Source organism: Ceratotherium simum, chromosome 1, assembly GCF_057802395.1.
Source record: "Ceratotherium simum simum isolate JZ-2026a chromosome 1, ASM5780239v1, whole genome shotgun sequence".
Lineage (NCBI taxonomy): Eukaryota > Metazoa > Chordata > Mammalia > Perissodactyla > Rhinocerotidae > Ceratotherium > Ceratotherium simum.
In genome coordinates, this window is record NC_141900.1 from 1,454,354 (window position 1) to 1,476,024 (window position 21,671).

The window sequence follows — 21,671 nt, forward strand, 5'->3', positions numbered from 1 at the left end:
ACCTTCACCCAACACCCCCAGCTTGGCAGTCAGCCCCAGGCTGGGGCATCCCCAGAGCCGTGGTCTCTACCCTGAGTCACCGAGATGACATGGAGGGAGCATCCAGCCCAGCATCAAGGGGCAGAATCCAGCCTGCTTGGTACATCCTTTCCTTCCTTTTAACTGGTAATAGTCCTCAAGAGCCCCAGGCAGGAGAAGGGGTTGTGAAAATGTACCAGCGACAGTCTCAGGGGAAAAGCCGTTTTTGCTTTGGTTTTTGTTTTTGTTTTGAGGAAGATTGGCCCTGAGCTAACATCTGTTGCCCATCTTCCTCTTTTTCTTTTTCTCCCCAAAGCCCCAGTACATAGTTGTATATCCTAGTTGTAGGTCCTTCTAGTTCTATGTGGGATGCCACTTCAGCATGGCTTGATGGGTGATGAGTAGGTCCGCGCCGAGGATTCAAATTGGCGAACCCCGCGCTGCCGAAGTGGAACGCGCGAACTTAACCGCTACACCACTGGGCCGGCCCCAGGGGGGAAATCTTTTAATGAATATTGAGTGAGCTCCTGCTGGGCCCAGGAACACACTAAACAACGTGGCATGGTCCCTGCCTCCAGGACTCCCAGGCCAGGGTGGAGACAGGCCACAGAGAGGAACCTAAGAGTTCAAGGCAGTATTAGAGACACAGAGAGAGAGAAGGGCGAGAGCTCAGGACAGCTTCCTGGAGGATGCTGTGCCAGGGCAAGAAAGGTTCCACACTCTAGGGTTGCCAAATTTAGCAAGTAAGCAGCAGCTAGATTTGAATTTCAGACAAACAAGTACTTTTTTAGTGTAAGTACATCACAGATAGTGCATGGGACATACTTATGCTAAAAAGTTACAGCCTTCATCACTGTACCCCACAGATGAAAATCAGGCTCAGAGAAGGGACGGGACAGGGCTGACCCCAGCTCTCTCACCTTGGGTTCCAGAGTGGGGCCCACAGACCTGAGCACCCTACTCTGCCTTTGCCAGGTGGTGCTGGGCTGGCTACTTACTCTCTCCTAATCTCAGTTTCCCAATCTGTAAAATGGGAGGGGTGTGTGGACATTAAAGCTCGCCTCTCAAAGGGTGGTCTGGGGTCTAGAAGCATTGGCCTCCTCCGGGGAACGACGTTGTTAGAAATGGAGACTGTGATTTCGGTGTGCGTTAAAGTTTGGGGGGCGCTGTGTGCACAGCCGCCCCACAGGGCATTGAGGGGCCGGCACAGAGCCAGAGCTGGGGGGCTCCCAGGCTGCCTGGCCTCACCAGCGCGTCCCACACACAGGCACACTCCAGGGGGTACCTCCCTCTCACTTACAGATGAGACCCTGGAGGACAAGAAAAGGGAGACGCCTCCTGCAACGACACGAGCACATGGTGGGTGCCACAAAGGCAGCTCTTGGAGCTGGTATGAAGACCCCCTGATGTGCCCGTCCTCCAGCTCAGCTGTGGCCATGTCGACTCACTGCTTCTCAGCAGGCTAGTGGGTGTACTCCCGGGCTGTGATGCTCCAGAGTGAGCGGGGTGCCGGGAGTGGCCCCTGCCCTGGTAGATGACCACTTCCTTCTCCATGTAGAAACTGCAGTGATGAATGCAAGAGAAGCAGCTCACAGCCCCTCCCTGAGGCGAGACATCCTAATGCTGCCTTCTGGGGCAAGGTGGACGGCATTTGGCAGGGGCGCCTCTCTGCACGCCTCTCTGTCAACTAAATCACCATGACCTCCTAGGGACACTGCCCTTGGGGAGCAAAGTCCCAGAGAACAATTCCCCAAAAGCGAGTCATCAATCCTCGACAGATCCTCAGATCCTCTCAGGGGGAGAGTTATCTGGAATGGAGGGATTCCTGCTCTAGGTCCGGAGGTTCCTCCTGTCCATCATCACCATGGCCACTCGGCTGTCTGATCAGGGTGCTCCTCTGCTCAAAAACCACCTGCACCTTTTTGTATCTTTTGAATTTTTAACATGGGACTGTATTATCTTTTTAAGTTAAATCAAGTTAGTTTTCAGCCTTTGCCTATTTTGGTGACGACCACTTTGGTTTTCTTTTTATCCTCAGACATGGTAGGCTCCCTCTACCTGGAGTATTTGCACATGCTGTTCCCTCTAGGCACTGCTGTTCCTGCCCACCCTTCCTGCCTCACTTGCTCAGGCAGCCAACTTCCCCAACTCCTCCAGCTGGGTGAGGCCCCATGTAAACCTCCCAGCACCATGGATGCCCCCGAAGGGTGACTATCTAGCAGTCTGGGCACTGGCCTAAGGGCACTGCCAGCACTCCCTCCTGCCCCCAGCTCAGCGTCTGCACCAGGCAAGCCCCAATAAGTGTTGGTAGGGCAGACTGTTTCGTGGAATCTGCAGCTCTGGGGAGGTCGGGATGCATTCAAGGCCTGATTTTTTTTTGTTTTTTTGTTTTTTTTGCTGAGGAAGAGTCACCCTGAGCTAACACCTGTTGCCAATCTTCCTCTTTTTTGCTTGGGGATGATTTGCCCTGAGCTAACATCTGTGCCAGTCTTCCTCTATTTTGTATGTGGGTCACCGCCACAGCATGGCTGCTGACAAGTGGTGTGTAGGTCTGCACCCAGGAACCAAACCACTAGGCCACGGGGTGAAGGCCTGATTCTTGATCTCCCTAAAGCTCCTCGCATGCAAGGGCTGTGCCCTGTCCATCTTCCCTAGACCCTAGCCCACAATATGGAACACAATGGTGCCCATCCAGGTCTATGTGTGGGTGTGACTGTGCCAGCCGGAGGTGGAGACGGTCGCTGTACTCCTCTGACCTCCCTGCCGTGAGTCTCGTGCATCAGCTGCCTGGGAACCGGCCGAGCTTATCTGCTGCTCAGTGAAGCTAACCTTACAACAGGCACCTCACCTTCCAGGGCCAAGGCACTCGTGTGCACACCTGTGTCCCAAGGCCTGTTCCGTTCTGGTCTGGACATGCTTGTTAAGGACAGAAATTTCAACACTGGACAGAAAAGTCCAGCCTCTGAGGGCCTGTTTTCTCCGTATGTAAACGGACATAGCGGTGCTGACCCCCAGGGCTGTGTGAGGATCGAATGAGATGTCTAAGCCCCTGTATACCTTCCCTCTGCAGACTCCGGGCTCAGGGACACACCCCACCCTCTCCACTGCCCCAGCCAATTCAGACCCCACCAAGTGCTGGGCCTGTTTGGCTCAGAGAGAGGTACACAGGCTCAGCCCAGCTCCCAAAGTGCCTAGGGTGGCACCAGCCCCCATGTTGGTGAGAGGGCCAGCAGGGCTGGCTACTTCTCCGCTGGGGTGGACAGCAGGCCAGCCCAAGGCACCAGAGCAGGCCTGCACTGCTGCCCAAATGCTGCCCAGCTCTCATCTCCCCTGTGACCTCGACACACCAGGGAACTTTTCTGAGCTGCAGCTCCCCCTCTAGGAACGGATAATAGCCTTCTCCAGGGGCTGTTGTGAGGATACAAGTCTGTAAGTACGCATAAGTACACTCAGCACAGTCTCGGCACACAGCCAGCGTTTAGCACACAGCCACCAGGCCTCCACTCAGCCCCCATCTTTGTCCCGAGGTGGGGATGCAGCCCAGAGCAGACCCCTTCGAGAAGGAACATCAGTGGGGAAGCACAAATCGCCCACTCTCCTGCATCAGGCTGGTTCTGGGACGCAAGCTCGTGGGCAGGGAGCGCCTGTAGGTGGCAGTGTCAGAGGGACAAGAACCGTTCCAGTGCAAGGCTGGTATATCATTTTAGAGCAAACAGCTTCCTAAGCATCCAGGGCTTCTCGTGAAGCAGGCAGGAAGGTCCATCAGGACTGAAGCCAGCAGCCTATCTCCTTCCACAACACGGAGTGACACCCACGAGGCTCGGGTGCTGTTCTGGGACCCAGCAGATGCTCATAAAGTTGCAGTCTTTGTTCAGGTCCATTAACTACTTCTCCTCAACGCACCTGAACCATGGCGGACTGCAAGAATCCTGGTTGCACTGCACTGGCTGCTGTTCCACAACATTTGCTGATAATCTCACCTAAGCAGCAACACTGCTCCCATCACACACAGCCCGGCTCCCTCGGAATCCTCGGAACCAGAGCAAGAAATGTTGACTCCCCAATCTCGAGATCCCAACACATCCTGACAGCAACCAGAGGCCCCCTCCTCCTCGCCATGCAGAGCAGCCTGTGCTGACACCACAGCTTGGTTTTCTTTCTGAAAGAAATACTCAAGCACTTCTGATTTTCTTCCTTTCTCTCAGTCTCCCTCCCCCACCTCGGCGTCTTCTCCTCACCAGTCTGGCCTGGTGAGGCCTGAGAAGCAGGTGACAAGGGAAGATTGCGATAAGCAGGCCAGTGGGCCCATCAAGGGCACAGAGTCAGCAGTCCCCTCTCCTCCAGAGGGCAGGAAAAGCTGGGAGGCCCTGAGCAGCTGGGTGGAGAGCAAAGGAACAGCAGGCACATGCGCATCACACTACCACTGGTGCATTTAAAATACGCGAGGTGTGCTGAAGGAGCAGAGCGCCTCAGAGAGCTTGGGAGATGGCTGTCCCTGGCTGCCAGAGGAGGTGGGAGGCTGAATTTACGATGGGCCTGCACATAGTCAGAAAGCCCTGTCTTTCCTGCACGAGCGTCGTTTCTGAGCTGCAGGAGAGGGAGGCCAGTCAGCCTCATCCCAGATAGGAAGGCCACAGGAGCAGCTGTGGGCGGGGCCAGAGACCTGGACGAGGGCAGGTGTCTTCCAGGGCCCAAAGGCCCCTAGGTTGCAGCGCCCCATGGCAGACCTCTGCTGGCCAAGGGGGCTCCACACACAGCAGGCAGAGAGGCAGGCCCCGCCTCCTGGAAGTGGTTTCTGATTACCAAGGTTTCCAGGGTTGGTCCCTTCCTACACACAGGAGGCACAAACTGGGGCAGCTAGAGTCTTTATTCCACTATTAAGGGCAACATGCCAAGCTGGCAGCACCACAGATCTGCAGGGCCTCAGTTCTGCCTGCCCTGGAATCTAGTCCATCCAGGGCAGTAATCCAGCTATGTCCAGGCCAAGAAGCCCACTCCCTCCAAGCGGGGAAGCCCACTGCATGCTCTGCTCAGCCCTGGGAGGCCCAGGAAGGTGGCCGAGGCTGCCTGCAAGACCTCAGGTGGGCATCACTGTGGATCTGCGTTTCTCTCTTCTGTGCTTGAAGCTGCGTAGTGGGTTCTGGGCCTTCGCCTTCTATGGGGGCAAAGTTGCAGGTTAGCTGAAGGAATCAGACATCCGTCTGCCCAAACAGTGACAGACAGAGAGAAGTGGATGTTGTTGCCACTTGGCATGGCCCTGCAAGCCACAAGCCAAGGACAGAAGCTGCTGTCACCACAGAGGGCAGCCCCTTGACCCCCCCACCTTCCTCTTCCTGCCGCCTGAGAACAGGGAAGGCAGTGGGGACAGAACAGCAGGTCCTCCTCTGAGCTTGAAGTTGTCTGTGGGCTGCTGAAGGAGAGTCCCAGCCCCCATGACTTTGACCCAGCAGCCAGGAGTCTGGGGCCAGTTCTTGGGGCCTCCTTCCTCCCTCCCAAGGGCAAGGTGTGTGCACCCTGGTGAGAAGGAAACAAGGTGGAAGGGGAGCCCTGCAGCTGTCACGAAGGCCCCAGGGGACATACCTTGGCCTTCTTAGAGGAGGACGGCTTCTTCCGCTTCTTGTGAGGGTGGACAAAGCCACGAAGAGCAGGAGGAACTGGAAGAGATGTGTGGCCTCAGCAGCCGTGACCCCACCCCACTGTGACCTGGTCCCACCCCCTCGCCTCAGCCCTTGGCACAGTACCGAGTCCAATCCGACCAGGCCACCTGGGTCCCATCAGGCCCCCAAGCACTTGGCCGCCCCATCCTGGCCCCTCTATGCCTCTCAGACACACACTCTTGGCAAATGACTTTGCTCTTGTGTGACAGAAGATGGAGTCCCCTCCTACCCCTCTTCTCTCTATCTCCCTCCTCGTTCCTTGGACCAGGACCCCAGCTGGTATCCCCTCCAGCTCACATCCTTGGGGAACCTGGTCCCCACCAATCTCTCAGGCATTTTCCATCTCTTCTGGATCCTTCCCTTCCACTCGCTCAGGCCTTTCCTGCCACACCTGCCAGCTCGCTGCTGCTCCAGGAGGCACTGAGGAAGGTGGCCTGCCCTCACCGCCCTTCTCCCTTAATCCACTGTAAGCATTTTTCGCATAAAAGTCACATTGCTCATGACCAAACACACAAGTAATGGCTGTATAAGGGAACCAGTTCCACTCGGGCTTTGGCGTCCTCTGTACCATGGACACCACACACGGGCCGTCCCTGACCTCCTGACTGCAACCTGGGCGTCTCTCCTCTACACGAGGCTCAGGCAGGTCCACTTTCTCTCCCCCTGCCACCTGCTCTGGACTGCAGCCACCCCACCCTGGCTTCACCTGGTTACGAACCCCACGTCTGCTCCCGCACAAGCAGCACTGCCTTCGCCCACGACCCTCCATCACACTCGGACACTCCCTCCCACACACAGGCAGCTGCGTGGCCAGTTACTGGCTCGTTCTTTCAATGGGCCAGGCTCTGGAGCAAGATCACCTGGCCTTAAGTGCTGGGTCTGCCCCTGCATGAGGCGCAGGGCGTCTGTGCTGCCTCGGGTTCCTCAACTCCACAACACAGAAAGCAACAGCTACCAGGGGCATTATGCAGGTGAGTTTAAGCGAGTGACTTTTTTTGCATTTGTGTTTGTGACGTGCTTGCTGCCCAGTCTCCATGGTCCTGTGTCAGCCCAGCACACAGCAGACGAGGAACAAATGCTATTCCCGCCCCAGGGCTCCGCCCAGGCTCTGCTCACCCAGGTAGTCGGGGACGTGGCCCAGGTGAGGCTTCACGACAGCAGGGTGCAAGGGCAAGTCATGCCGCAGCAGCTGGAGGTCCCTGGGGTTGTCTTCAAAGTACGTCTGATGGGGGAGAGACGCAAGCACTGCAGGGTCAGTCTTCCTTGTGCAATTTCACAGGGGCGTTTCCAACGGCTAATCCGTGTTTTAGAATTTTGGACTGTCTGGCTTCTCGTTTCCCCTCAGGTGCTGTGTGTCCACATTCACAGCCCCATTTCTGTGAAGACGTGGCAGCACACTGCACCTGTCTCTGGGCGTCATCCTAGACACTGCTCTGCATCCCACACAGACCACTGCCTCGTCCTTTCCTGTCTGAGTAATGCTGCACCTGTTTGTTGAGTGCGTCCCTGCGGTGATGCTCAGGCGTTTCCCCTTGGGAATCCTAACAATGCTGTGACAAACGCAGGCACGTATGTGATCGTGCACACTCACAACCCCGTCAAGGGGAGAAACTCTAGAAGTTGTTGTTCTGATGGACATGGCAACTGTCCGCCACGAGTGACTTCCCAGTGAGCAGCTGCCTCATCTGCTCCTGGCCTGTCTCCTCCCCATCAACCTGACCAAAGCACACCTCACTGCCATTCACCGCCTCTCACCACTCAGAGCTCTGCCAGCCTCCAAGGGAGATCCCCTAGAGCTCCGCCCCTCTGCCCCTTCCTTCCTCCCGGCCCCTCTCACCTTGAGCTTCTCTGAGTGCAGAAGCTCCTCCTTGATCTCCTTCAATCTCGCCTCTCGAATGGCCTGTTTAGTCACCGAACGCATGGCGTCCTGGGGGAGAGACCAAAAGTCTCTCAGCATGGTGGGGCTGCCGAATCCTCCCCCATGCCCGGCCACTCAGCAGCAAGGGTCAGATCCCAGGTCCTAGAGGAACCCCGACTACTCCCCTCCCCACCCTGTCCTGCTCACCCTGCAGCGGTAGCGGAAGCCCTCGATCTCCTCCATGTGGAACTGGTACGGGAGCAGGACAGGGGCTGCGTTCTCTGCAAAGAAGGCAGCAGTGAGGGCCCCCAGGCAGAAGGCTCAGCAGAAGGTCTACTGAGGGCCTCCTACTCACAGCCTCCCACACTTCCTGGGGCGAGGCAGCCGGGGGCCCAGTCCACACCTTCCTGGGTTTCACAACAGCTCACGAAAGGCACTCCACGATGCCATGGCTGGGGCGGCCCATCGTCCCCAGTCCTGGTGCCCATCACATCCCTCAGCCTCAGGACTTGCCCAGCAAGCCACTCTCCTCCCCACTAAAGGCCACTCTGACCACAAGGGTACCATAAGGACAGACCAAGGCAGTAAGGAGCAGCGGCACCTCACGGTCAGGCACCGTTCTAAGCTGTCATAGCAGCGGACAGGGCTACTTGATGTTCACGACAAACCAGCATCGCCCATTCCAAATGAGAGAACCTGGCACAGAGGTGAGGCCCACTGTAACCCCTGGCTTCCCCACCAAGCAGTGCCCCCAAGTCACCTTCTCCACAAGCCCAGAGGCTTGATGCCACCTCAATGAACTGTGTCCTTCCCCAGCCCCCTGCCTCAAGTGTTGAGTGAGGCCCCACAGGAGCCCTGTCTGCATTCGCACCCACAACCTCCTGGGTGGTGGGCAGCCCTGCCCACCCCTCCTCCACTATCCTCTCCTGGAACTGGCTGCCCTGACTGCAGCGCAACCTCGCTGTCTGGTGCAGTCCGGGGCCAGGGCTTGGCAACTTGAGTCAGTGAAGAGCCCTCCTGAGCAGCTCCCTCTCCCAGGGTCATCTCCTAAGACACCACCAGCATCTTCCCCATCTCCCAAAACCCCCTTCCTCCCCTCCCTTGGCCCTTCTGCCCTATGAGGCAGACAGTAAACATGACTTTGGACTACGTGATGGCTCTACACCTAGGCTGGCTCATCTGTGAAAAGGGACAGCGCCTGCCACCCAGGGCAGGATGAGGATGGAGCATGGGACATGGTGCACAGCAGTGCCAGGCATGTGAGTGACTGCTGCTGGCACCAGTGTCCCTGCTGCCATCACCATCACTGGGTCTAAGGCGTCTTGGGAGAAGTCTGGCCCTGGCACAGGCCAACAACAGCAAGGCTTACCTCCACTGAGAAGCTCCTCGATCTTGCCTAGGTGGGACTGCTCTGGGGGTAGCACGAAGGTCAATACTATGCCTGGGTTGTTGGCACGTGCTGTCCTGCAAGGAGAGACGGCCCAGCCTGTGTCTCCAGCCCAAGTCCTGTAGTGTGCCCACTGTCCCACTGTCCAGCTGCCCGGCCCATCTCGCCCCAGCTCTCCTACCTGCCAGCTCGATGGATGTAGGCCTCGGGGGTGGGAGGGAGATCAAAGTTGAGCACGGCACAGACGTGGTGGAAGTCTATGCCCCGGGCCACACCTGCTTCTGGATCAGAAGCTCTAGACAGAAATGTCCCAACATCAGACTGACCCTCCTTTCCTGCGGGTAGGGGTTCTCAAGCGTATTTAATCAGTAAAATCTCTAAGCAAAGCCTTGTATGAAACCACAGGACCCTGATACATGTAAGACTCTATTGTGAGAACTATTCCAGGAGCTGGGATAGCAGGGCAGCCAAACCTTTGCCCTGACCTCAGCTCTGGGGCAACAGTGGAACTCACTGGCCCACAGGGAAGTCGGAGAACCACCTCTAGCCAGCCAACCCATTAGGAAGACAGAGACTGGGGAGTCCCCCCTCCCCCTCAGAAATATCTTCCCTGCAAGTCACAGCTGCACACCCAGTGCAAGCTGAGCCATCTCCCCTCGCAGGATGGTGTGGTAACAACCCAGGCAGTCTTGCCCTTGATGCTACCCATGCAGCATGTGCATGCACGCCCTTCACTCCCCTTCTCCAGACCCAGGCAGCTGAGCAAGGGCTCTGTGGGTTACGCTAGCAGCCAGGCCCGGAACATCTGGCTCTCTGCTCCAACACTCTGGTTTCACAGTCTTCTGAAAGGCTGAAAAACAGGTCTCCTTGGGGAGGGCTGGGAAATGGAGAGAAATGAGGACTTACCTGTCTCCCTTGGGCCCTTTGCCCCGACGCTTGCCTTTGACTGGGGCCCCCAGGACTTCAGCATCGGTCGCTATGACGCAGTCGTAGAATCCTTGGTTGAACTGTGAGATGATGTGGCATCTGCGGTCCAAGAGCGGCAGGAAGGTCAGCCCCAAGAGCAAGGTGGAGGCCCCTCTCCCACCCCCAGCATCATGGTAACCATCTCCTTTCCGACTAGTCCCTCCTTTTTTTTTTTTTTTTTTTTTTAAATTTTTTTTTCCCCCCAAAGCCCCAGTAGATAGTTGTATGTCACGGTTGCACATCCTTCTAGTTGCTGTATGTGGGACGCAGCCTCAGCATGGCTAGAACAGCGGTGCCTCGGTGCGCGCCCAGGATCCGAACCCAGGCCTTCAGCAGCAGAGCGCGAGCACTTAACCGCTAAGCCACGGGGCCGGCCCCTCGACTAGTCCCTCTTCTTAAACTCTCCCCCTACTTCATCTTTGTGCCTCAACCTCCTCAGTTGAAGATGGAATAACAGTACATATCTCAAAATTGTGAGAAATAAAGTCAGTAATTATCAGGCGAGCACAGGGCCTGGCCTCTACTAAGCACCTAAGAAACAGGAACATCATTGGGTCTCCCCTTTCCAAGCCCCATCTTCCATGTATCAACCAAGACATTGGACGTGGCACACCTGGAGCGCAGTGGGAGTTCTCCATTGAGCACACAGGTGGGGATGCTGAACTGCTCCAGGAACAAGCGCAGCCGGTAACTCCGCTCTAGAGTGTTGACAAAGAGCAGAGACTTGCCCCGAATCAACGACAGCTTGAGCAGGGCATACAGCAACAGAAATTTATCTTCCTCAGTCTCACAGACCACCTGAAACTGCTGTAGCTGGTCTGGCCCTGGCAGCTGGGACTCCTGTAACTTGAGGGTAACCTAGGGGATGACAGGCCTGTGGTCAGGAAAGAAGAGAAGACAGAAGTGCTACCGCCAGCCGCTGGCTCACCAGCCACAGCACAAACGTGGTAGTGCAGGGCACTCTGGGCCCCTCAACTGTGTGATGTAAGGATTCAAAGCACCCTACTGCTGTGGGGTACAGAGGACATAAACTACACATAAAGCATTTGGGGCACAGAACAAAGAGGAACACAATAACCGACTGTACCGAGGACGGAAGCCCTACAGCAGCAACCTTTCTGAAGAGTCAAGTTCACACAAGGTGAGAACTTTGGCCTTAGAATTTTAGCCCTGCTGCTCAAAGTCGCCTTTCTGCCCCTTGGGTGTCCCTGCTCAGGCCTTTGGCGAAGACTGGTTTGAACCCCCCAGGGGACATCTGGAACAATGTAGTGACTTTGGATTGGGGAAGGGGGAGGGTGACAACCACTGGCTTCTAGGGCCTGAGAACCGGGAAAGCTAAACCAGTAAGAATTGTTCCAACCGAAACACCAAAGGGTTCCTTTGAGTATCACATGTCAGCAGCTCCAGACACTTCAATGGGTCCCTTACCGGGTTATGTAGCACCAACTCCTTAAGTGCTTGTACATCTTCATTAAAAGTAGCTGACATCAGAAAAGCCTGGTAAATCCGAGGTAAGTGACTAAAACGACATAGAGCTCCATCAGACTCCAGCTCTACGGGCCTCTAAGTGTGGCAGCTGAACTTCTGGCCACATCACTCTAGGCCCTAGTCACCCCTCACACCCCACGAGCCACACTCTTCTTCCTTACCAGAGAAGACTCTTGAGTTCTTCCTCAAAGCCAAAGGAGAAAAGAAGATCAGCCTCATCCACCACCAACAGCTCCAGGGAGTCTCGCAGTTTCAAGCTGTCTTGCTGCAAGTGGTTTAATATGCGAGATGGTGTCCCCACCACCACATCCGGCTTCTCCATCAGCAAAGCTCTGCAGGTAGGCAACACTTCAGGATTGGGGAGAAGGTAGCATTTGGGACCTCACCCCACACCAGCCCTCTTTGTTGCTGACACAACCCAATCCCACATCTTTGTGCAGCTTTATTCCCCTGCAGCCCTGTTGGTTTCACCCACCTCTGAGAAGCTGAGTCTTCAGCAGCCGAGACATTGGCCACCCGGATGTCTCGAGCACAGTAGGTAGCCAGCTGCTGAATCATGGACTGGGCCTGCCGGGCAAGTTCCTTGGTGGGCACAAGGACAAGGCCTCTCACTGCCTGCTCTACCGCAGGGCCTGTCTGCAAGAGCACAAATTAAAGGCTTCAGCCAGCCAGCTTGTGTCATAATGGCCACCTGATGCTTCTCTCTACTTCTTCCATGCAATCTGACCCAACTGTTGTGACTGCAATACAACAATTTAGCTGGGTTCTGATCAACCCCTCACTTACTTCTACCCACCTCAAAATGCATAAGGAATGATTCTTTCCCCAGGCATTGACTCTTACAAAGAATAACTTACTTGATGGTTGTGAAGTTACTTAAAATGCACCAATCAGGGCACTGGAGTTTCACAGTAATTCTCTAAGTAGGTGGAGGAGATGTGCCCACTTTTTAGAGTAGAAAGAAGAAAAAGTGATTTCCTCAAGATTACACAAACAATGGTGGTAGCAGCAACTGGACTAGAACCCAGATAATCTGAGTTCCAGCCCAAAGCGTCTGCCACAACAACACCAGGTTCTCTCAGGCCAGCCTTTACGAGTAAGAGGCCAAAAGAAAGCCTGGTTCTTGGGACAGACGGGGGCGGGGAGAGGAGGACGACACGGCTTTCCAGGAGGGCACAGGGGCAATCAGACGCCCGCATCTCCCGTCCCGGCCTTTGAGGCCCCTCCCGCCACCCACCGCCTTCCTGTGGAGCAGCAGCTGCAGCATCGGAATGGCATAGGCAGCCGTCTTCCCCGAGCCCGTGCGGGCCCGCGCTAGCAGGTCCTTCCCCTCCAAGGCCAGCGGGATAGCCTTTTCCTGGATCAGCGTGGGACGCGACCAGCCCAGGTCGGTGACGGCCTAGGAGAGACGACGGGTGTTCAGGTGGCGCGCTGCCCTGCCGCCGCCGCCCGCCACGTCGGCCCGCTCCCCAGTCCGCCTGGTACCTGCAGGAGCCGGGGGTCGAGGCCCATGTGTTCGAAGCCCAACGCTTCTGGGTCCGCCATGCTGCCGGTTTGTAGTGACAGCGTGCACGGGCGACAGGAAGAACGCGCGGCGCGTGGGCGGGTCAAAGCAACAACCAATCAGCCTCGGAGGAAGCCTCACTGCCCGGAAGTGCTGGGGCCTGCCCTTCCGGTGTTCCGGCACGGCTCTGAGGCTGCTGCGCGGAGCGGGACACGGGGTCTCGGGGCAGGGGAGGCGGCGGGCAGTCGGGAGTTGGGGTCGTCTGGAAGCCCCTCGGGTGCCCTCCTGTGCCCTGATGCGCCTCCTAACGGCTTGCTGGGTCACGGTCACCTGTGGCTGGTGCCCTACGCACAAGTCCCCTCCGTGCCCGCCTCCGCCCACCTCCACGGGTCAGACAGCCTGCAAGGTGGGCCAGATAGTTGCATGCTTGTGGCTTTACTTCAGTTAGCGCTTCTCTCAACAACCTCGCCCTCATGATTATGCCAGCAGTTAAATACATCATTTAACGTATGCCTACGTTAAATACATCAGTGATCAGAGTGTTCGCCTGTGTTCTACCTAAGAGCAGGCATGCTGCCAGTGGTAGCTTACCGCATCTTTCCCACTCACTGGGGAGTCCTGCGCCCTCTCCTACCCTTATGCATCTAGGGGATCTCTATCGGGTGTGTAAGTACTAACTTCTCTACTACCTACTATGCTCAGGAGAAGTGCACGGGCAGATGTGTTCTAGGGTTGTAATGCCTGTAGCAGTGGTGGGAACGTAGGAGAGTGAACGGGGGTTTGAGAGTAGAAAGCATGTGACACTGCGTGTACTAGCATATGTAGAGGCCACATGTAGAGGCCACAGAGAGGCTAGGTAAAGGTTCAGGGCCACAGACAGTCCAAAGGCCACATCAAGTGGATTGTACAAGGAGAATCAGAAGAATGAGTAGCATGAGAGAAAGAGGAAGGTAGGTTGTCTGGGGTTCCCAAATTTGACTGCCCATCAGTTACCTGCACAGCTTGGTTAAAAGGGATTCTTGGTTCCCATCTGTATGAGTTCCTTGTAGCTGCTGTAACAAATTACCATAAACTTAGTGGCTTAAAACAACACAAATTTATTATGGTTCTGTAGATCAGAAGTCTGATACAGGTCCCATTGAGCTAAAATCAAGATGTTGGCAGGGCTGTGTTCCCTTCTGGAAACTCTAGAAGGATAATTTGTTTCTTGACTTTCACAGCTTGGCTCGTGGCCCTCTTCCTCCACCTTCAAAGCCAGCAACAGTGGATTGAGTCCTCACATGGCATCACTGTGACCTTCTTTTGCCTTCCTCTTCAAGAAACTTGTGATGACATTGAGCCCACCCAGATAATCTAGGATAATCTTCTGATTTTAAAATCAGCTGATAGCAACCTTAATTCCCCTTTGCCATGTTAGGTAACACATTCACAGGTTCCAGGGATTAGGACATGGACATCTTTGGGGGGCCATTATTCTGCCTACCACCTCACCCCAAACATAAGCCTATTTAATCAGAGTGGACCTGAGTGTTGCCCAGGAATCTATGTTGATGAGTTTCCCAGATGACCCTATGCATCTGTTCTGACATGAGGCCAGCAAGAGTACTAGAGGCTAGGCTCTTGTTGTTAGGGTGAGAACAGAGAGCAGTTCATGCACCACAGATAAAGTGAGACTGGGACCAGATAGAGCTGGGGACCGGGCTGGGGGGTCAGAATGAATGGCTCCCCCCTCACCTATTTTTTTGTGTGTGTGTAGTAAGGAGGTAGAAGGCTGTATGGTAAGAATGTTATATAGTCTAAGCAAGCAAGCGTTTCAGAATGGAGTCAGGGTAGTATTGGGGGGAAAACATCAGGATTCTTTGAATGTAGCAGAACTGTTTTTTAAAAAAACATTCTTAGCCATAATGTATCTGTGAAAACCACACACCAGTATGGAAATCCTGCCCACAGCCACCACTTGTTGGCCCATCCTATGGCCGTCGCTATGCCACCGGCCCCATCAGTGTAAAGGTGTAATGAACTGCCACATTTGTCCTTACTCCACTCCCTTTCCTATCAAAAATTCACAAGAAGAGAAATGCAGGACATACTGACCTATTGGCATAATTGAGCTGCCCTCAATTGTGTCTACTGTTGGATAGACCTGTTGAAGCCACCCCAACTCTTATCTGTAGTTTTCTGTCCTCCCACAGCCCAGGCTCCAGTGTGTGCTTTGCTGGCTAGATTTCTAGTAAAAGCCAAAGAGAAATGTGTTCTCTTCCTGATGTGTCCCATACTCCTCAAGAGCCTCAGGCCAGAGGTCCACACAGCTCACTAGTTCCAAGGCCATCTGATTTTCCGTGTTAATTCTAACATGAAGAAAACTGAAAGCTACTTTGTGTGTGTGTGTGTGTGTGTGTGTGTGTGTGTGTGTGTGTGTGTGAGGAAGATTGGCCCTGAGCTAACATCTGTGGCAATCTTCCTCTACTTTCTATGTGGGTTGCCGCCACAGCGAACCGGGGCTGCCAAAGCAAAGTGCACTGATCTTAACCACTATGCCACCAGGCCAGCCCTGAAAGCTATTTTAAATATCTGAAGATTTTGAATAATTATGGCATTTCACCTCATCGGATTGTTACATGGCCATCCAGAATGAGAAATATGAAGAATATGTAGAATTTTAAAAATACTTATAAAAACGTTAAATGACAAAGCCTATAGAACTAAATTGCATATATTTTTCTAAGTAAAAATAGGTACGTATATGGGACAGCATAGGACATAAAGAGAAGAACAATAACAGAAGAATTTAGTTCTTTAGGTCAGATAAAGAATAAATAATGTATTTTAAATAAATATGTAATAAATAAAACCATGAAATAAAATGTCAAGCATGGGCAATTAATGGTATTAAGTCTTACACAGCAGAAGAGCATGAGGTAAGTGTACTTAGATCTGTTTAAATTTCTGATTCTGGGGGGCTGAGAAACAGGTATTTAATCTGCTCACACGATTCCTTGGTGACAGGTCTGCTTGGCTGACCTCGGTGAATGGCTGAGCAACCACTCTGTCCGTTCCCACACCCTTAGAGACTCCTGTCAGGCCATACCCTACCTCGGGAGCCACATGCTGGAGCCCACTCCAGGTCAGCTGCAGAGGCAGTCCCGGCCACGAGCCTTTCCTCCTTTTCCCTTTGTGCCTCCCCTCTGCCCACAACCTCTTATTTCATTTCATACACAGCTACTACAACACCTTTTATTTCACTGAAAAAATCTGTATAAAGAACCAAATCTGGTTCCCATGAAAACATTTACAACAGCTTAAATAAAGGTGAAGGGGAGAGGGAGGATAAGAGTGCCCTGCCCGTGCCAGCTCTGCCACTACCTCACTTGGACTCTGAAGCCCTGTGTGATGGAAGTCACAGGCGTCTCAGAGAATTCTCTGCTTGGCCCTCTGATAAGGCCCTGAGAGCAGCAGTGATGTCTGCTTTCTGGCCCACAGACTGCTGACATCCTGAGAGCTGCCATGGTAGTTATCAAAAATGTGTGCCTAAACAGAATGCAGAGGGGACCACATTGGTGTTTTCAGCTAGTCACACACAGGCAGGAACACTTCAACTAGGAAGGAAAATATATAATTTATCAAAATATAGTTCTAATACATAGAAAAACATTTCAATTCTCTGGGGCCAAGACCTGCCCCTTATTTACATTCACAAAGCCACTGAATGAACCCAGGACTGACCGGGGAGCAGTGAGGCGGGGCCTCCTGAGTGGGGCATTTCAGTTGCCCACTGTGTATGTAGACACAGGGGGAAGTCAAAGGAGTCGCAGAGATTTTTCATTTGCTCATTTTGTGACTGGATGGAGGGGAATCACTGGAAGTGAAAGAACAAGACTTAGTCCTGGGTCAGTTCTGCCTCTGCCCAAATCCCAAAACAGACCTTTCCAAGTTTGGACCAATGTCTTGTGTCCTTGAGAACCAGTGTTAACAAGTGGCTGATCTGAATGCTTTGTTGCCGTGGAACCAATGTGGCTTATATTCTTTTTTCATTTTTCCCTCAAAATCCAGGTGGATAAGGTATTATTGGGCAGGGAAAGTACCAAATAGTTGAGGTAAGAGGGAAGGGTCATTCAGAGAGAACACTACACCAGCTTCTTGGCCTCAAAGAAGCTCTTGAGGTGACGCATCTGCCAGATGCCAGTGAGAATGAGGATGACAGTCTGAGCAATGGACCACCACAGGACTCTCTGGTTGGTGCTCTCACTGGTCAGGCGGAAGCGTTCTTCACGATACTGTGTGGCATAACAACCCAGGATTAGAAGTGCTGGAAAGATGGTCCTAGCTGTTTCGAGGCCCCTCCCTCCCTTGGGACTACTCAACTTCGAGACCAAATGCCTTCTGGAATACTGCCTCTGAGTCCATTGGGAGTGCCCCAAGGAAGTGATATACTGCCCCTCCTCAAGCATATATGCTAGAACAGAAATCACGCTCCTACCATTTCAAGGAAGACGCCAAGGTCAACAGGCAGGCAATGGCTAGGCTAGATTGTGACCTGTCTTCTCCTCACTTTATTTTGCAGAGCTTAAAAATGGCTGTCTACACTGATCTCTCCACTCTATTCTCTGAACAGCTGATTTCCCAAGCAGAGAAGGCCCCAAACAGAAACTTTCAGTAAGTGTTGTGGGTATAAAAATCAACTGCCATGTCCAAGGACAGAGATATGCTCTTACCCTTTGGTAATCCTGCTCCTTCTGGATCTGTTCCACCTGATCAAGTAACTGGCGGGCTCGGAGCTGCAGCTCCGTCAGTTTATCCTTGGCAGCAATCTCGGGGTAGTTGTTGGCATGCTCCCCAACCTGGATGTCTAGGTGCACACGCTAGAAGGAAACAGGGTTGGAGCCCCATAGCAACCAGGTCAGAAACACTAAAGTTATGGTGTCTGAGTGGTGGGGCCTCTGACTGTCTGTTCCAGGCTCTGGAACCCACTCTTGTCCCTGGATGTGGGGCTAAAGGGCAACATCGGTCTCCCCAATTGTGACTGTGCCACAAAGTGTCACAAATGATGACGGTGGTAAATCAAAACTTTGGAAACAAGTGAGAGATTCCCTGCTGCTGCCAAAGAGAAAAATTCTCTTACCAGCCTGCCGCCAGCGAAGAGAGCCATCCTGGTAGAGTTGGAGTGCAGGCAGATCTGATGTTCACCAGGAGTGTGGGAAGTGAAGGTGAAGCGCCCCTCTGAGCCGTACTGCCGGGACAGCACCACCTGCAACAAAGCAGTCAATGAAAGCCCCCCACCCCGTACCCTGACCTCTCCCAGCGCAGAGCATGTCCCTTGAGCTCTGTACATCCCAGAGGGCTCTAGTTAAGGACGCCTGATGCAGTCTGCAAGCCGCCGATGCCACAGCGGAGGGCGGCCAGCGGTGGCCCTACCTTGCCTTCAGGATCCTTCACCTCCACGTGCATGCCCAGGCCCGGGGTCGAGGGCAGGAAGACCTCCTTCTGTTTATCCCACATCTGGGTGCGGTAGTTCCCTGCGGAGCAGACAGAGCCGTCACAACCCGTCAGTTCTGCCCAGCTCCCACACTCCCAGAGCGCCGGGCAGGGGGCGCTGCTCGGCCCGGCGTCCTCCAGGCGCCGCCAGGAGCGGGGAGCCGCAGCCGCGTCGGGGGGGACACGCAGGGCCCTGTCCACCCTCGCCCCGCCTGACCGATGACCATGGTCTCGTCAGGAATTTCCTCGATGAAGCAGCGCTTCTCGGTCTCGCCGATGTGAAAGTAGAGCCCCCGGGCGCCCGCCGCGCACAGCGCGAGCAGCAGCAGCGCCTGCCACCCCATCACCGGCCGTCGACCGCCCCCTACACCTGCCATCTCGCACCCTTCGCCCGGCGCGCATGCGCGCGCCTGCGCCTCGCTCCCATGCGACGCAACACAGCCGGGCGCAGAATGCGCGTGCGCGGTGACGCCCGCCCTGCGTCCACCCCTTTCTGCGCCCGTCTTCACCGCCACGCAGCACAGCCGAGCGGAGAGTACGCATGCGCTAGACGCCCAGGTTGGGAGGTGGGGATCCCCTCCTGCTTCCCCGGTGCGCAGTCGGGCCCCTACTGACGCGTGCCTTTGACCCAGAGTGCATGCGCGCGCCTGCGCCCCGCTCTCACTGGGCGGGGCAGCACGAACAGACGGAGAGTACGCATGCGCAGATGTTCTCGCCACTGGCCCCTCGCGCGCCGCGTCGGGTCGTGGCCGCGCGGTGGGCGGGGATCTCGGAGCGCTGAGGGGTGGGCAGGCGGTACTCCGCGCCCCACATCTGGAAACACGGATCTGCGGGGCGGCCAGACTTGGGGTTCGCTCGCAGCCTGGAGAGACGGAGTCGGGGCTTCGACGGGCCATTACCGAGACCCGGCCGGGCGAGCGCCCTTTTTGGGGTGCAGGAGACCCAGGCACGGGTTTTGGGGGCCGTAACCGGAGGAGGAGGGGGCCTTACCTGGACGGGAATGCAAACCAACACGAACGTGCCGTCTTGATAGTGAGAAGTCGTTAGTTTTGTTGCATGTGATCACAGTATTGCAGTGTGGTGATTTTCTGACCCTCCCTGTTAGGGGTACGTACTGAAGTATTGACCAAAGTCATTAAAGTCACGTGGGTGCGCTGACCAGGGGGCACAAGGTGGGGGTCACGGTCCCAATGTCCACTTTTTGGTATTCTCTGCTCTTAAAGGCCGAGGCTTGGCAGCGTCTTCTCCTTTGTACCCTCAACCCCTACCGGTCAACTTGTCAGACTGCTCACTGTCCCCGCGGTGAAGATTTGGGACATGCAGTCACCACGACTCGAGCTTTCATCCACAGCTGGGACGCAGGTCTCTGCTGGCCTACAATGATTTGGGTCTCGGAGTGGATCGAGATGTTGAGCAGAACGAAACCCGCTTCATGGCTCCAATGGGCCCGTGAGAACTGTGGGTGGGGTCCCAGTCTTCTTTACTAAACACAAATAAACCCTGGAATACTTTGCTTAGCGTGCTTAGTGTTGTAAATGCTGCTGTTTACCCGGTAAGAACTTGGATTGAACGCAGACAAAAATCCTCGGGGCATTACAGAATGGAGTTTTACAAGGCAAGCCACCCTGAGCAGCAGCAGTTCTGTGGTGAGGACGGAAAGCCTCTTTAAGATCTCCTTTTAAGAAGCTGGATGAACAACAAAAAAGGAAGCTGGAAATTTGGGTTTTGATATGAAATCTCTCAATTGTTAAATATTAGCGTTTGGCTCAACTTTTGTCCAATGGAATGGACAAGACACAATCTCTGCCATATTCAGTAGTCAGTGGACAGTTTGATCTCTGTCCAAACACGGTGGGGACAGTCTTCAGGTTTAAGTGGCTTGACCTGTTTGCTGTTGCCCACCTCTCCCTTGGCAAGCTTCTCTGCATCATTCTCCTCCCTCCCTCCTTTGAACAAACTGGTACAACGTGAGACTGACAATCTGGGCTAAGAAAACTGAGGAAAAGAGAAGTAGGAGGAAAAGTCAGAATGATTAGGGTCATGGGGCATGCTGACATCCTCTAGTTACAGCACCCATTTTGTGGGACAGAGGAAGATGAAAACCAAACCAGAAAGTTACTTATTGGGCATGGAATTAGAGCAAAGGAAGGTTGAAACTCTGTTTTTAATTTTTATTGAGAATTTCTAGACACACAAAAGAATAGTTACAATGAACTTTCATATACTCATCATGCAGCTTCAACAATGATCAATTTTTTGCCTTTCTTGTTAAAATCCCGGACATCATATCATTTCACCTATAAATACTTCAGTGTGTCTCTAACAGATAAGGACTTTAAAAAATACCATGAGCACACCCAACAAAATTAAACATAATTCTTTAATGTCATCTAATACTTAGTATATATTCAATTTCCCCCATTGTCTCAAAAACTTTAGATTGTTAATGAGGGTCCAAGCAAGGTCTACTTGCTGCATTCATTGATATATCTCCAAAATCTCATACCATACAACAATTCTCCTTCCCTTTTTGTTGTTGATGATGATGATGTCATTTACTTACTGAAGCAACTGGATCATGTGACCAATAGATTTTTCCACATTCTGGATTTGGCTGATGGTATCTTCATGTGTCATTTAACATTTCTCTGTCCCTGGTATATCCTGTAAACAGGTAAATCTAGAGCCAGAGAGGACTTAGAGTAAAACAAAATGTGTTTCAATCCATTATAATCATTACCCCTTTTTTAATGTTCAAATTGGCTCATAAAACATTGTTTCTCCTGTGCCCTTTTGTCACAATTCTACTAGTCTTTAGGGGCTTTCTTGCTTTCCATTTTGTTCATTTCCTGCCCTAGACACAAAATCAGCCATTTATCCCAGGAATCCTAATTCACTTTAGTGAGAAATGGTATTTATATTTCTAATTTTGTATTTTTTCTTAAAGAGGACCTGAAATTTGTCCTAATTGATGAGTAATCTTAAAGAGATTGCATCCCCACAGTAGAAACCTTGTTTTAGGTCATCTAATCCTTGGGCCCCAAAACTTTTCCCCTTAAAAGATGGTAGGGCAGTTTCTGCCAACGTTTATCTAGGCTGGCTACCCCTTCATTCATTCATTCAACCAATATCTGCTGAGCAGCCATTTGTGCCAGGCACTGTTCTAAACCCTGGGAACACACTGGTGAAGAAAACAGACAAAAATTCTTGTTCTAATGGATTTATCTTGATTATTGTTTGTCAATAAACAAATAAGTAAATATATAGCATCTCAGATGGAGATTGTCAAGGAGAAAAATATGGCAGGGAAGAGGACAGGAA

At 53.4% G+C, this 21,671-nt stretch overlaps 3 protein-coding genes across 5 annotated transcripts in view; 1 reads left to right on the forward strand and 2 right to left on the reverse strand.

Moving 5' to 3' along the window:
- Nucleotides 1–21,671, forward strand: part of OGDH (oxoglutarate dehydrogenase) — a 394,430-nt gene that overhangs the window by 283,344 nt on the left and 89,415 nt on the right. The window lies entirely within an intron of this gene.
- On the reverse strand, nucleotides 4,868–12,970 carry DDX56 (DEAD-box helicase 56). 2 transcript variants are annotated; one of them, XM_004438378.3, is made up of 14 exons: nucleotides 12,860–12,970; nucleotides 12,612–12,773; nucleotides 11,850–12,010; nucleotides 11,536–11,706; nucleotides 11,315–11,405; nucleotides 10,500–10,744; nucleotides 9,827–9,946; nucleotides 9,102–9,215; nucleotides 8,903–8,997; nucleotides 7,741–7,814; nucleotides 7,513–7,602; nucleotides 6,792–6,897; nucleotides 5,599–5,672; nucleotides 4,868–5,173 (listed from the first exon to the last, which is right to left on the reverse strand). In XM_004438378.3, exons 1-14 carry the CDS (start codon nucleotides 12,917–12,919, stop codon nucleotides 5,096–5,098), a joined length of 1,641 nt encoding a protein of 546 aa, XP_004438435.1. In that variant the 5' UTR covers nucleotides 12,920–12,970; the 3' UTR covers nucleotides 4,868–5,095. The 2 variants fall into 2 exon arrangements, with proteins under 2 accessions (XP_004438435.1, XP_087284911.1); XM_087428785.1 differs by lacking the exons at nucleotides 12,612–12,773; nucleotides 12,860–12,970 and adding an exon at nucleotides 12,232–12,600.
- On the reverse strand, nucleotides 16,476–19,492 carry TMED4 (transmembrane p24 trafficking protein 4). Of its 2 annotated transcripts, none has more exons than XM_087429010.1 (5): nucleotides 19,341–19,492; nucleotides 18,291–18,391; nucleotides 17,998–18,123; nucleotides 17,591–17,737; nucleotides 16,476–17,152 (listed from the first exon to the last, which is right to left on the reverse strand). In XM_087429010.1, exons 2-5 carry the CDS (start codon nucleotides 18,372–18,374, stop codon nucleotides 17,003–17,005), a joined length of 507 nt encoding a protein of 168 aa, XP_087285136.1. In that variant the 5' UTR covers nucleotides 18,375–18,391; nucleotides 19,341–19,492; the 3' UTR covers nucleotides 16,476–17,002. The 2 variants fall into 2 exon arrangements, with proteins under 2 accessions (XP_087285136.1, XP_004438386.1); XM_004438329.3 differs by lacking the exon at nucleotides 19,341–19,492 and adding an exon at nucleotides 18,568–18,742.